The sequence below is a fragment of the Mixophyes fleayi genome, chromosome 1 (genome assembly GCF_038048845.1).
Source record: "Mixophyes fleayi isolate aMixFle1 chromosome 1, aMixFle1.hap1, whole genome shotgun sequence".
NCBI classification, from domain to species: Eukaryota; Metazoa; Chordata; class Amphibia; order Anura; family Limnodynastidae; genus Mixophyes; species Mixophyes fleayi.
This window is the reverse complement of record NC_134402.1, coordinates 337,050,120-337,061,845: the sequence shown is the minus strand read 5'-3', so window position 1 is coordinate 337,061,845 and position 11,726 is coordinate 337,050,120. Positions and strand designations below refer to the sequence as shown.

Genomic DNA, 11,726 nt, shown 5'->3' with positions numbered 1-11,726 from the left:
ATTATTTATGCATTTTAGAAAAGAACACAGAAAAACATCAACGTATTTGGGGCGCTCTCTCCTACCCCTAAAACTGGGGTGAAGTAACCATATCTTCCCGCTTAGCTATAATATTCCGTCCTGCTTGGCGGCTTCCAGAATCCTCCTCCTCACCTGTAACAAACAGTGGAGCAGCAGGTGCTTTTCCTGGCAATGTACACAGGACATAGCACACAAAGCATTATATATTGCTGGTTTCATAAAAACATACAAACAAAAAACAATACATTTGTACTCCACTAGTTAACGGAGCTCTGGAAGGAGTGTAATAACTTCAATATCTTAGATTGTGGAAGGCAGAAGAGAGTTCCAACTACCAGAGATAAAAAAAAAGTAACTATCCTAAGGCATTTCTTTCAAGAATGTCACTATGAATGACCCAGAAACATATTCTGGAGTATTTTTCTTGCTTGTGACGGAATGCAGTATTCTTCACTGGACTATTTAGGAGGATCCTGGCTCCACATTGTAAAAGACAATGTACACAAAAGCCCCATATGTGCTCAGTAGCTTCCACAAGCCCCCCCCCCCCCCAAAAAAAAAAACAGGGCTAGCTTACTTCATAGCACATTACCCACATGTATTAAATGCCTTAACGTTAACATTGATCATGTACAGATTACGTCTAAGGTTGGACACCAGGGTTGTGAAGTACGTGGAAGAAACACATCCACGTTTCTGGCAGTGAACACCTGTGGTCCAAAGTGTGAAGCACCTGAACACAGAGACCAGCTCAACTTTCAAATTGTGGCATTGTCCAATAAATTATTCCGTCAAAAGTCAGAGTGGAGGCAATGCTTGAAATAAAGTCAGTAACTCGCTTTATGGCTTGAGATCCCAGTATGGACATTAAATCCCATGAAGTGTTTTATGCAGCTACGTATAAATTCTGCTCTGAATTCTACAAATATGCCAAGACGGTGAGATCAATTTACGACAGTCCCATTCTCTGAATACAGAGGTAGCATTGCCTCCTTATAAAGGGTGAGCTGCACAGACTGATGCAGAATTGCAGCGGAGAAGGTGCACTCATTCTTTAGAACTAGGGTCTGGGAAATGCCATCTAGTTTAAAAATTTTCATTTTGCACACAAAAATCTATGGGTACATTTTCAATCTGAAGTTTCCTGCATAAAATCCAATTCTGACATTTTTGGCTACATTTCTTTAACATAAAAGGTCCATTAGAAGAAACAACCAGGTAAAACATGCTGCAAATACCACAGACAATAAAAATGTTCTAAAACTATTACACATACACCTGAAATAACAGGCACGAGGAAGTCCCAGTGCAAACATCCCTGCACTAACATGTGGACCGCAGACATATCCAGCACTGAAAAGGTTAAACCAGCAGCAGATCTTGCTAGATGACCTACTCTGACATCTAGTGGCTAAGCTAAGTTATGAAGCTTAATATGACGAGCCCTACAGTATGTATAGACAACCAAAGTTAGAATTAGCTATTGCATTTATATAATGTGTAACACTGTGCAAAGGTAAGCCTAAGATCTGTCCTATAACAAGGTAACCTATCATTTAATGAATCTGATGAACAAGATATTATTAGGGTGATAAGCATATAAAATAATCTGTTGAATAAAGAAAAGAAAAACACAGTATTTTGATTGCAGAGCAGTCTGCAGAAAAGCTGTATGGTATTTTGGTTCCTGAAGACATCATATACATTAGTTTATAGTTTTTTTTGTTTGTTTTTTTAGGGGAAAGGGTCCATTGGGTCCATTGGTCCACAGCTGCTCTACGGATCTAAAACCTAATAAATAAATAAATAAAAAATATAGCACCGTCAGTGCTGATAATTCCTAGTGCAAGCCTCCTATTAATTTCGGAGAGTTTACAAGGGGGGGTTGGGGTGGGAGAAATCACCGGTCCTCCCTTCCATTACGCTTTCACCAAGCAGGGATTAGGGGTTGATTAGATGAACCACATAAGCAGCACGTCTCGTCCAGGTGTGGTATGATGTGTCGGTGGGTGGAGCAGTATGTCACACTTCAGTTGAGAAGAGAATACTCTGACGTTTGCTGTCTGGGGTGGGAATAGTGTCTAGTTGTAGAAAATACAACAGAACCTGCACCTAAAAAAGAATAATAGATAGAAGATTTATGTATTTTTAAAACATAAACAAAACAAACAAACAATAAAGCTAGATATCAGATTTTGCTCAAAAAGAGGATTTTTGTACTCACCGTAAAATCTGTTTCTCTTAACCCATTTGGTGAACACTGCTGACCATGGGGTAAAGAGGGCGCTGTGCTGGGAGTAATGCACTAAACTCTTAACAACTTGTCTAGCCTATCCCCCCCTCTCTATGCCCCCTGAACAGAGGACAATCAGTTTATTTAACTAACAAAGCCCTAAACATAGGACTAAAATCACATTCAAACAGAAACATACAACCAAAATCTATCAGAACAAACTGTTGAGAGCGCAGTGTCCCCCAAAAGGGTTAAGAGAAACGGATTTCACAGTGTGTACAAAAATCTTCTTTTCTCAATGCACAGCCATTTGGGGTACACTGCTGACTATGGGGCGCTCCAAAGCTGCCCCTAGTGGTGGGTACACTCAGATCGTGCTGTGTGTAAAACTTTTCAGCCAAAGCTATCGTCTATGGAAACAAAAACGTTTAAGCAGATAGAATCAGGTGAATGTATGGATGGAAGACCAGGTAGCTGCCCGACATTCTTGCTCATCTGAGGCTCCATTTCACGCTGACCTGTAATCTCATCTGAACCTGGAGATCCATCCAAGAGATAAGCCTGATTAATGATAGTCTTTATCCATCTGGCAACAGTCTGTTTCATTGCTGGCCATCCCAGGAGACTATCAGTCTTACACAAGGAGGCAGTGCGGTCCACATAGATCCACCAGCTCAGAGACTCATCTTGCAGATAATATAGCGAGTAAAAAGGAAACCTTCCAGGTCAGAACTTTTAAAGGGACAGATTCCAATGATTCGAACGGTGACTTCTGCAAGACGTCAGGTCACACGGCGCTACTGGTGAAACATAAGGTAGTTGGGCATGAAGGACCCCCTGAAGAAAGGTGTGGACCTCAGGCTACACAGCCAGTTGTCTTTGGAAAAAGACAGACAAGGCTGAAATCTGAACCTTCATCATCATCATCATCATCATCATTTATTTATATAGCGCCAGCAAATTCCGTAGCGCTTTACAATTGGGAACAAACATTAATAAGACAATACTGGGTAATACATACAGACAGAGAGGTAAGAGAACCCTGCTCGAAAGCTTACAATCTATAGGACAATGGGAGTTAGAAACACAAGGGCATGTGCTACATCATATTGCACAATGGACCAGCCAGACTGCAAAGGTAAAAGTACTGAGTGGGCTATATGTGTTGCAATGTTGGTCAGGAGGTTGTTGTCTTGCGTTAGCAGTGTAGAGGATGGTAATAGGGTAATCTAGGGAAATTAAGATGATGGTTGAGGAATATCATAAGCTTGTCTGAAGAGGTGGGTTTTCAGTGAACGCTTGAAGGTTTGAAGACTAGAGGAAAGTCTTACTGTGCGTGGGAGGGAATTCCACAAAGTGGGTGCAGCCCGGAAAAAATCCTGTAACCGAGAATGGGAGGAAAACCTTAAGAGAAGCCTATCTCAGGCCCTTGTCCAAGCCATCCTGGAGGAAAACAAGAACAAAGTCAGATGGAAAAAAGAGGTGGGTGTACCTCGCCTTTCACACCAGCCGATGTAGGACTTCCAGACCCAGTGATAATTTCTGGAAGACGCCGGTTTCCTGGCCTTAGTCATCGTCTGGATGACATTTTCAGAGAGACCTTTTCTGCCGAGAATCAGGTCCTCAGTCACCAGGCAGTCAAAGCCAGTTGTACTCAGAAGATCTACCCTAAAAGAGAGTCTCCAGGGCGGTTCTATTCGTCATGCTGAGAAGATCGGCATGCCAGGATCCTCTCGACAGTGTGGTGCCAGCTGAGTCACCGGTACCCCCCTCTCTCTTGACCTTTTGGGGCACCCGAGCCAATATAGTAATTGGAGGAAAGATATATTCCAGCCGGTAATTCCATGGAACAGTCATGGCATCCACTAGGGATGCCTGTGAGGCCTTAGTTCTGGCACAATACCAGTCCATTTTGTGGTTCAACAGAGAGGCCATCATGTCGACCTCCGGCTGACCGCACCTGTCCACAATCTGGGCGAGCACCTCCGAATGGAGGGACCTTTCCCCTGGATGAATGGCATGGCGACTCAAGTAGTCTGCTTTCCAATTGCCCACCCCTGGGATAAACACCACCAATATGGCTGGGATATGATTTTCAGCCCAGCATATGATCTTTGCTTCCTCCTTCAAGGCAAGGACACTTTTTGTCTCCCCTTGGTGGTTGATATGTGCCACTGCAGTGGCGTTGTTGAACTGGACTCGAATGGATCTGTTCCCCAGAAATAACTGCGCCTGTAGCAGAGCGTTGAAGACTGCACGTAGCTCGAGAACGTTGATGGGCAGCTTTGCCTCCTCCCGGGTTCAAAGCCCCTGCACCCCAGCTGTGTAGACTGGCATTTGTGGTCACTATGGTCAAGTCCCACACCAAAAAGGGGCACCCCAGACCGAGATAACTCATCTTTAGCAACCACAAGAGAGACTGACGAGTCGTTTGCGACAGACGGAAAAACAGTGTTGCAATTGAAGAATGGACTGCGTCCACCTTGCGAGTATTTCATTTTGGAAGGGCCATGAGTGTAAGTGAGCAAACTCCAACGCTCCGAAACGAGATACCATTCGCCTCATCAGTTTCATGCACTGAAGCATGCTTGAGGGATAACAATGTCTTCACCTGTCTTAGAGAAGCCAGAATCTTGTCCTGGGTCAAAAACACATTCTGACACTTGGGGGTATATTTACTAAACTGCGGGTCTGAAAAAGTGGAGATGTTGCCTATGTCAACCAATCAGATTATAGCTGTCGTTTTGTAGAATGCATCTGATTTGTTGCTATAGGCAACATCGCCACTTTTTCAAACCCACGGTTTAGTAAATATACCCCCTGGTATCGAACAGGAGACCCAGGAAAGCCATGTGCTGGCTAGGGACAACGCTGGACCTTTTGAAATCTATGACCCATTCGTATGATTGCAATGTTTCCGCTGTCAAGCACAAGTGGAACACAAGAAGAGGTACGGTACGGTATTACCATCACCCCTTTTGTCATAGAAGCACTGCCCTGACTGCCATTACCTTTTAAATATCAGTGGTGCTGTTGCAAGACCAAAGGGTAGAGGTCAGAACTGGTAATGGGATGCGTCTAGCGCAAACCTGAGAAAGTTGTGGTGGCCTTCACATACTGGGATGTTAAGGTATGCATCCTTGATATTCAAGGAACCAAGAAACTCAGGATTGAATGGCCCCCTGCCGAGCCACTCTCTTGGTCCCGCCTTTTGGAAGGGGAGTGGAAAGGAAACGCTTTGGAGGCGTCCTCAAGAGGTCCAGAATGTAAACTCTGTCCACAATGCCCCTACCCAGGCATACAGAGAAGAAAGGATCCTCTTGTCCTGAAGGAGCAAGAGACGAGTCACCACCACAGAACTTCCAGGCAAAGAAAGAGGAAAGTCATGCAGGCTGTTTGTCTGCCGGCTTCAGTCCAGGACATCTTCTTGTCCCAGCCTGCCTACTCCTCTGAGTCGACAAAGCGAAAGGACCAAAATCTATGGCCCCTAGCCTTAGGGGCATTAATTGGAAGAAGAGAGCTTTTCCCTCCAGTGGCATGAGAAATAATCTTGTCCAATTCTGGACCAAAGAGTACCGATCCATAATAAGGCAATGCCTCTAAGGCTTTCTTGGACTCTGCATCTGCCTCACAAGATTTGAGCCAGAGAATACGTCAAGGAAGTGGTCCTGGACAGACCCATGCCTGCGTCCAGGACAGTGTTGCCCAAATATTCGTACGCTTCCTTAATATGCTCGGCTAACGGTGTCAATTCTATGGGCACCCCAGAGTGAATGCTGTCACTGAATGTGCTGGCCCATTTTTCTACTGTTTTGATCACCCTGGCGGCTGCCAAAATGGGTCAAAGCAAAGAACCAGAGACTAAAGAATAAATAAAATTTAAAATCCCCTCACATTTCCTATCCATGCTATCTTTTAAGAAAGTGGCACATCAGTCTGTCAGGCCACTAAAATAAGGTCTTCCACCCCGTCTACTGGAGGAATTGTCCTTCAAGGTTGTCCTAAATATCCCCTTCCTCCTGAGGGGAGTGTTCCAGATCAGACACTCCTAACCCCTGTACCTGGGAATGAGCCTGGCACTTACGAGGTCTGTTGGAAGACAACATCTCCAACATCCTCCCGAGGGAGGAAGACACCATGACCTGGCCCTGAACCCACTGTTCTAGGTGTCGCATCTAGGAGGGTTCCTGCGATGCCGCCAAGGCGTCAGGGACTAGCTGAGACACCTCTCCCTGAGAATGGGTATCTATCGACGGAGCCTCTAGGGAATGAGAAGGAAAGGTATGGTCATCTACCGTCCCTTGATGCGCTGTATCTCCGTCTAAATTCCACACTGGATCTAGCTAGTTCCTTCGCCAAAGACGGCTACACCAGGTTGGGTGCGTCCCCTTCAGACGAACGCAGACCTAGATCCTTGGACTCACAAGTAGCGCATCAGACATCCGGGTCTGAGCATCCACTGGGCAACTTTACTTGACATCAAAACAGGTGGAGTACAACACCGAGCTGGCTCCAACAGCCTTAGACCAGAAACTAGTCCCCTTTTCTGACATAATGTAGAAACACCATAAGAAAAAGAGGGAAAAAAGAAAGCCGAGTAATCTAACAGTTTATTCACACATAAGAGATATAAAGTAATATATAGATATACACCATACACAAACATTTTTGTCAGCAATGTGCTAATATATATTCTATATAAGTCAATACTAAATATACGGAGAGTGTACAATCACATAACATGGGAACGGGTCAGTACTCCATATAGAAACACAGAGAGAGAGTAGAGTGACGCAAGTAAGAAAAGGTACTCAGAAATAAGGAAAAGAGTACAGTAGAAATAATAATGAAACGGGGCTTAAAGCAGTCACAATCAGCAGATATAAAACTTTCCCCCAGGTAAAAGAAGTGACCAGGCACCAAGTCAAGGGAGCAGTGTGAACGGACAGGCTTTTCCTCACAAAAACAGGCAAGAGCCACTCACCAAGGAAGAAGCACCTCCTCCCCCTATTGACTGTCCCAACATGGCAGTTCTGCCTGCACTTCAAAGATCTTGGTGGAAGCTGTCATTATTACAGCCCCCTACCAGGCTTTTTTTCCTCCTGCTACCTCTATTCTCCAACGCGGTCTGACTCTTTAGTAGCCGACGGGGACCGCCAGCAGCCCCGTCTCAGCCATGCTGGGGGAGGCTGGGACTGCATGCAGTGTCTCTCGGCGCAGTCCATTGCTGCCCCGATGCAGCTCCTGGGTCCCTGGTCGCTGTGTCCAGTGTTGGAGAGTGGGGGGCAGCAAGGGAGCGCTGTCGGCATCCTCCCCACTCTCGTAAGCTGTGTTCACTGCTGTGAACACTAGTAGTGTGGACAAAAGAAAAATAAAATAAAATAAAATAAAATGATACCCTAAAAAGTGCCCTACTCCGTAGGCACTATTAAAAAAACTGATTGTCCTCAGTCAAGGGGGCATAGAGAGGGGGGGAGCAGGACAGACACGTTGCTAGAATTTAGTGCCTTACTCCTAGCACAGCGCGCTCTACACCCCATAGTCAGCAATGTTCCCCAAAGGGCAAGAGAAAATAAGGATTCCATAGAGCATTAATCCAGAATTGTACAAGTCTTAAACTTAAAAAACACCTCTTCAATATTGCATTCTTTAATTTTTAATTTGTTATTTTTATAAGTCAGATAAATCAGTGTAAAGTTGCAAATTTAAACCATAGTCCCAGCTTACCTGTGACATCACTTCCAAACTCCAGCTATCTGCCATGCTGATTGGCTGAGTAGGGTTAGTAGGGATCTTGCTGTCCTTTTCAGATGGTCGCAGTAGTGTTGGACCAAACACTGTAGCCAGGTTATGTAGGGACATCTTGTTATGACTCTCCTTCTCTGCCACCCTGATTTTGTGTAAGGGGTAAACATCAGAAAAAGCACTGAGGGATATTGTTAGAGCGCTGGACTAACAAACTGGGTTGTCATTGATTATTGTTTTTCCTCGTTTTATTTACCGTTAAGAATTCCAGAGGGTAAATATATTTAAGTTGCAATCCTAGCGAATCCACGATATCCTGCAATTTGCCGGCATCATTTAAAACAGCAATGTGTTTAAAGGAAAGTTTTGCTGCCTTTAATCACATTGCTGGCATAATTTAAAAACTTTTTAGAAAAGATAAAATAAATGCATAGAATCTAACTATGAAAATATTATGTAATATAAATCCTAGTTCTAGGTTATATCCTGCCTAGACTAGCCCCAGCCAGGTTACGTCCTGCCTGGACTAGCCCCAGCCAGGTTACGTCCTGCCTAGACTAGCCCCAGCCAGGTTACGTCCTGCCTAGACTAGCCCCAGGTAACATTCTACCTAGGCTAGTCCCAGATAACATCCCACCTAGGCAAGTCTCAGATAACATCTTACCTAGACTAGTCCCAGATAACATCCTACCTAGACTAGTCCCGGGATACATCATCCTACCTAGACTAGTCCCAGGATACATCATCCTACCTAGACTAGTCCCAGGATACATCATCCTACCTAGACTAGTCCCAGGTTACATCATCCTACCTAGACTAGTCCCAGGTTACATCATCCTACCTAGACTAGTCCCAGGTTACATCCTGCCTAGACTAGTCCCAGGTTACATCCTACCTAGACTAGTCCCAGGTTACATCCTGCCTAGACTAGTCCCAGGTTACCTTTTCAAGTGGTCAAGTAGGAAGAGGAATGTGAGCAGATTAGGCTCCGGCAGAGACAGCAGCAAATTCAACATACAGCTCTCTTTGGCCACAGGGTCAGACAGGGCTAAGAGAAAATAAAAGGCTTACAAATGGTGCTGTATAAAAACAGGTGTAAAATATTTTTCAATAATGTTGCTTAGCATTGTCAAGCAATATAATTATTACAGGGGACACATGTAAACTCACCAATCCCTTCTGCAAAGTTGGGATAGAGTTCATCTGTAAAGAGTGGCGCTGGTAATTCCCGAAAATACAATTTGAGGGTACCAGCAATGGCATTAACATCCATGTCACTCATCACGATGGACACGTCCTTGTTATCTTAAAAAGGTGAATAAAAAACAGTGACAAAGACAGCTACATTTCCTCTGGTATTTATTTTTTTTCGATTTTGCACAACTATGTACCCCAATATGTAACTCTACTTCATTATTATTAAACAAAATCGGCAACAATTTACACAGCACTGTGCAATTTGTAAGAGGTACAAGGACATTAGATACAAGTAAAGAACAACAAAAGATTGAAGAGAGGCCTGCTTATGGGAGCTTACAATCTAAAGCTGGCTACTGCTGCCTGCATCCCTACAGTGTCTCATTTTCCATATTCCTGTGTCTACCATTATGTAGCATTTCTACAAATCTGTATTTACGTGCAAGTGTATGTTTCAGTTCTAATGTTTGTTTTCTATCCCTGCTGCCCTGTACTTTACAGTATGTCCATTTTCACTTACTTGCATCAAAAGCATTCTTCAGGGCTTGTATATCAGTGGCTACCCCAGACACTCGGTAGATGCCAACCTCTTCCATGCCACGTCTCTCAATTTCCTCTACACACTGCCGCACTATATATGGCACCTTAGAGCGCTCCCGTCTATGGAAACACAAATTATAGATGCATAGTATCACATTTTCTCCAAAGTAACTGTTTGGTGAACTCAGGCACTGACTGCCTGTAGAGTTGTGAACATGTGGCCATAGATTTTACATATGCTTATCAATGTGTTGGTGTAGTTACAGTATAATACATTTCACTTACTTGGTTACAACCCCGATTTTTACTCCAAAGACCCCTGTCTGTTTGCGTGATGGAAGGCGCTTCAGGCTGAATTCTCGGCTCGTGAACTTCAGAGACAGTTTGACCTCTATCTATGGAGAAAGTTATCAGGATCCTAGGAATTGATGGGAGGGCCCAAATGTCAGGGATGGGCAGGGGGTAGATGCTAATTAGAGGCTACAAGGAGATATGAATGAGGTGGGATATGCAGTGCAGGGTGGGGTCAGTGAATATTTTGACCTGCACAGCGGAAAGGTATCCGCACAATCAATCCCATGACCTATTACTTACCCCATTCATAGAGACAACTGAGCGCTGCCAATCCTTCCCTAGGACCATCTGAGGGTCCAGCTAATGCGGGAGACAGAACACAGTAGGTCAGGTGACATAAAGGCATCATTATTATTATACTATAATATAGCACTCACATGTTCTCCCCACAACCCATTCATATTTGTATTCACTCTCCTATAATGTAATCTAGAAATAACTCTCCACCACGCTTACCTGTGCTTGTCCCTTCGCCACCATCCGCTCACTACTTTCTGCTCCGTCCTCCCTCGTAGGCCGGTTCTTATTGTAGAACTTTTCATAGCACAGGATGCGCAGGGTCTGGGAGCCCTCCAGTTCTATTTCAAATTCCTGTGTGGGAAAACGTTAGAGTGTAACCGTGGTCTACACACAGTGGAGGCAGCCATTTTGTGGGCTACGCCAATATTCATGAGAATGCAGCCTATCAATTTACTAAGGACCAGTGACATAACTAAGGCAAGAGGCACAAACCATATTATTCCTTGGCAATGTCACTGGTTCATAGTGAATTGATAAACTGCTTTTTTAGGATTATATGTCCAGCCAATAAAATGGCTGGACTGTGGAGACACTTAAAAGAGGTTATGATGGGTCATATGGTGGAGCTCTGAGGTAACTGTCCCGCTAGAGCGGAATTTTACATGCTTTGTAAGCTAATTCGCATATCTATATATCAGACACACATATCAAAGACTACTCTGACATGTCCGTGAAAGCGGTAAACCCCAACTCGGAGGTTAGATCGCATACAGGGCCAGCGGTGGCTATTTTACAAGGGGTTTCAGCTGAAGCTGTTGCAGATCCCGAGGCTTTATCTGGCAGAAACAATCCTGAACCCACAATGCCGGAAAATGTGGCACAGCTAAATGCCAAACATCGCTCACCAATACTGTCACCCGTAAAGTGGGTGACACTGACTGGAATAAGCTCATGTCTAATTAAATCGAATTTGACTTGTATTTTCAAATTCAATTTAATTAGACATGAGCTTATTCCAGTCAGGATCTGCATGGCTGAGACCAATTGGTATCCATCATAACCTAAAAGCTTATTCTTCACTGAACCAGCAGAAGGACAACAAACGTTAGAGAACATGGGTGCTCACTATAATCTATTATTCTTATGCTACAGGACAGTTAAACTTCTATACCAAATAGCCACTCTCAAGATCATCTGATAATGAGCAGTTTCTCATTGATTAGGGCAACTTAAATCAATATCCCTGGCGTATATTCTGACCAATAAGGAGACAGAACCTCAACTTCACAGGTATAAGGTCTGTGGTACTCTTAGATCCGCGAAGCAGTATCACTGCACTCTACTTCTTAAAACATTTGCTCTCATCATAAGCTTATTGCTTATCTTCATGAACTTC

The 11,726-nt window shown here is 44.1% G+C and overlaps 1 protein-coding gene across 1 annotated transcript in view; it reads right to left on the bottom strand.

Annotated features, from left to right (window-relative positions):
- Nucleotides 1–1,892: 1,892 nt before the first annotated feature.
- Nucleotides 1,893–11,726, bottom strand: part of BCR (BCR activator of RhoGEF and GTPase) — a 33,817-nt gene continuing 23,983 nt past the window's right edge. Inside the window, exons 16-23 of the mRNA XM_075215446.1 lie at nt 10,547–10,681; nt 10,331–10,390; nt 10,022–10,131; nt 9,717–9,856; nt 9,170–9,304; nt 8,942–9,047; nt 7,982–8,144; nt 1,893–2,133 (exon numbers count right to left, since the gene is read on the bottom strand). Coding sequence (XP_075071547.1) covers nt 2,044–2,133; nt 7,982–8,144; nt 8,942–9,047; nt 9,170–9,304; nt 9,717–9,856; nt 10,022–10,131; nt 10,331–10,390; nt 10,547–10,681 — 939 coding nt within the window. The 3' untranslated portion in view covers nt 1,893–2,043. The remainder of the gene's footprint in view (nt 2,134–7,981; nt 8,145–8,941; nt 9,048–9,169; nt 9,305–9,716; nt 9,857–10,021; nt 10,132–10,330; nt 10,391–10,546; nt 10,682–11,726) is intronic.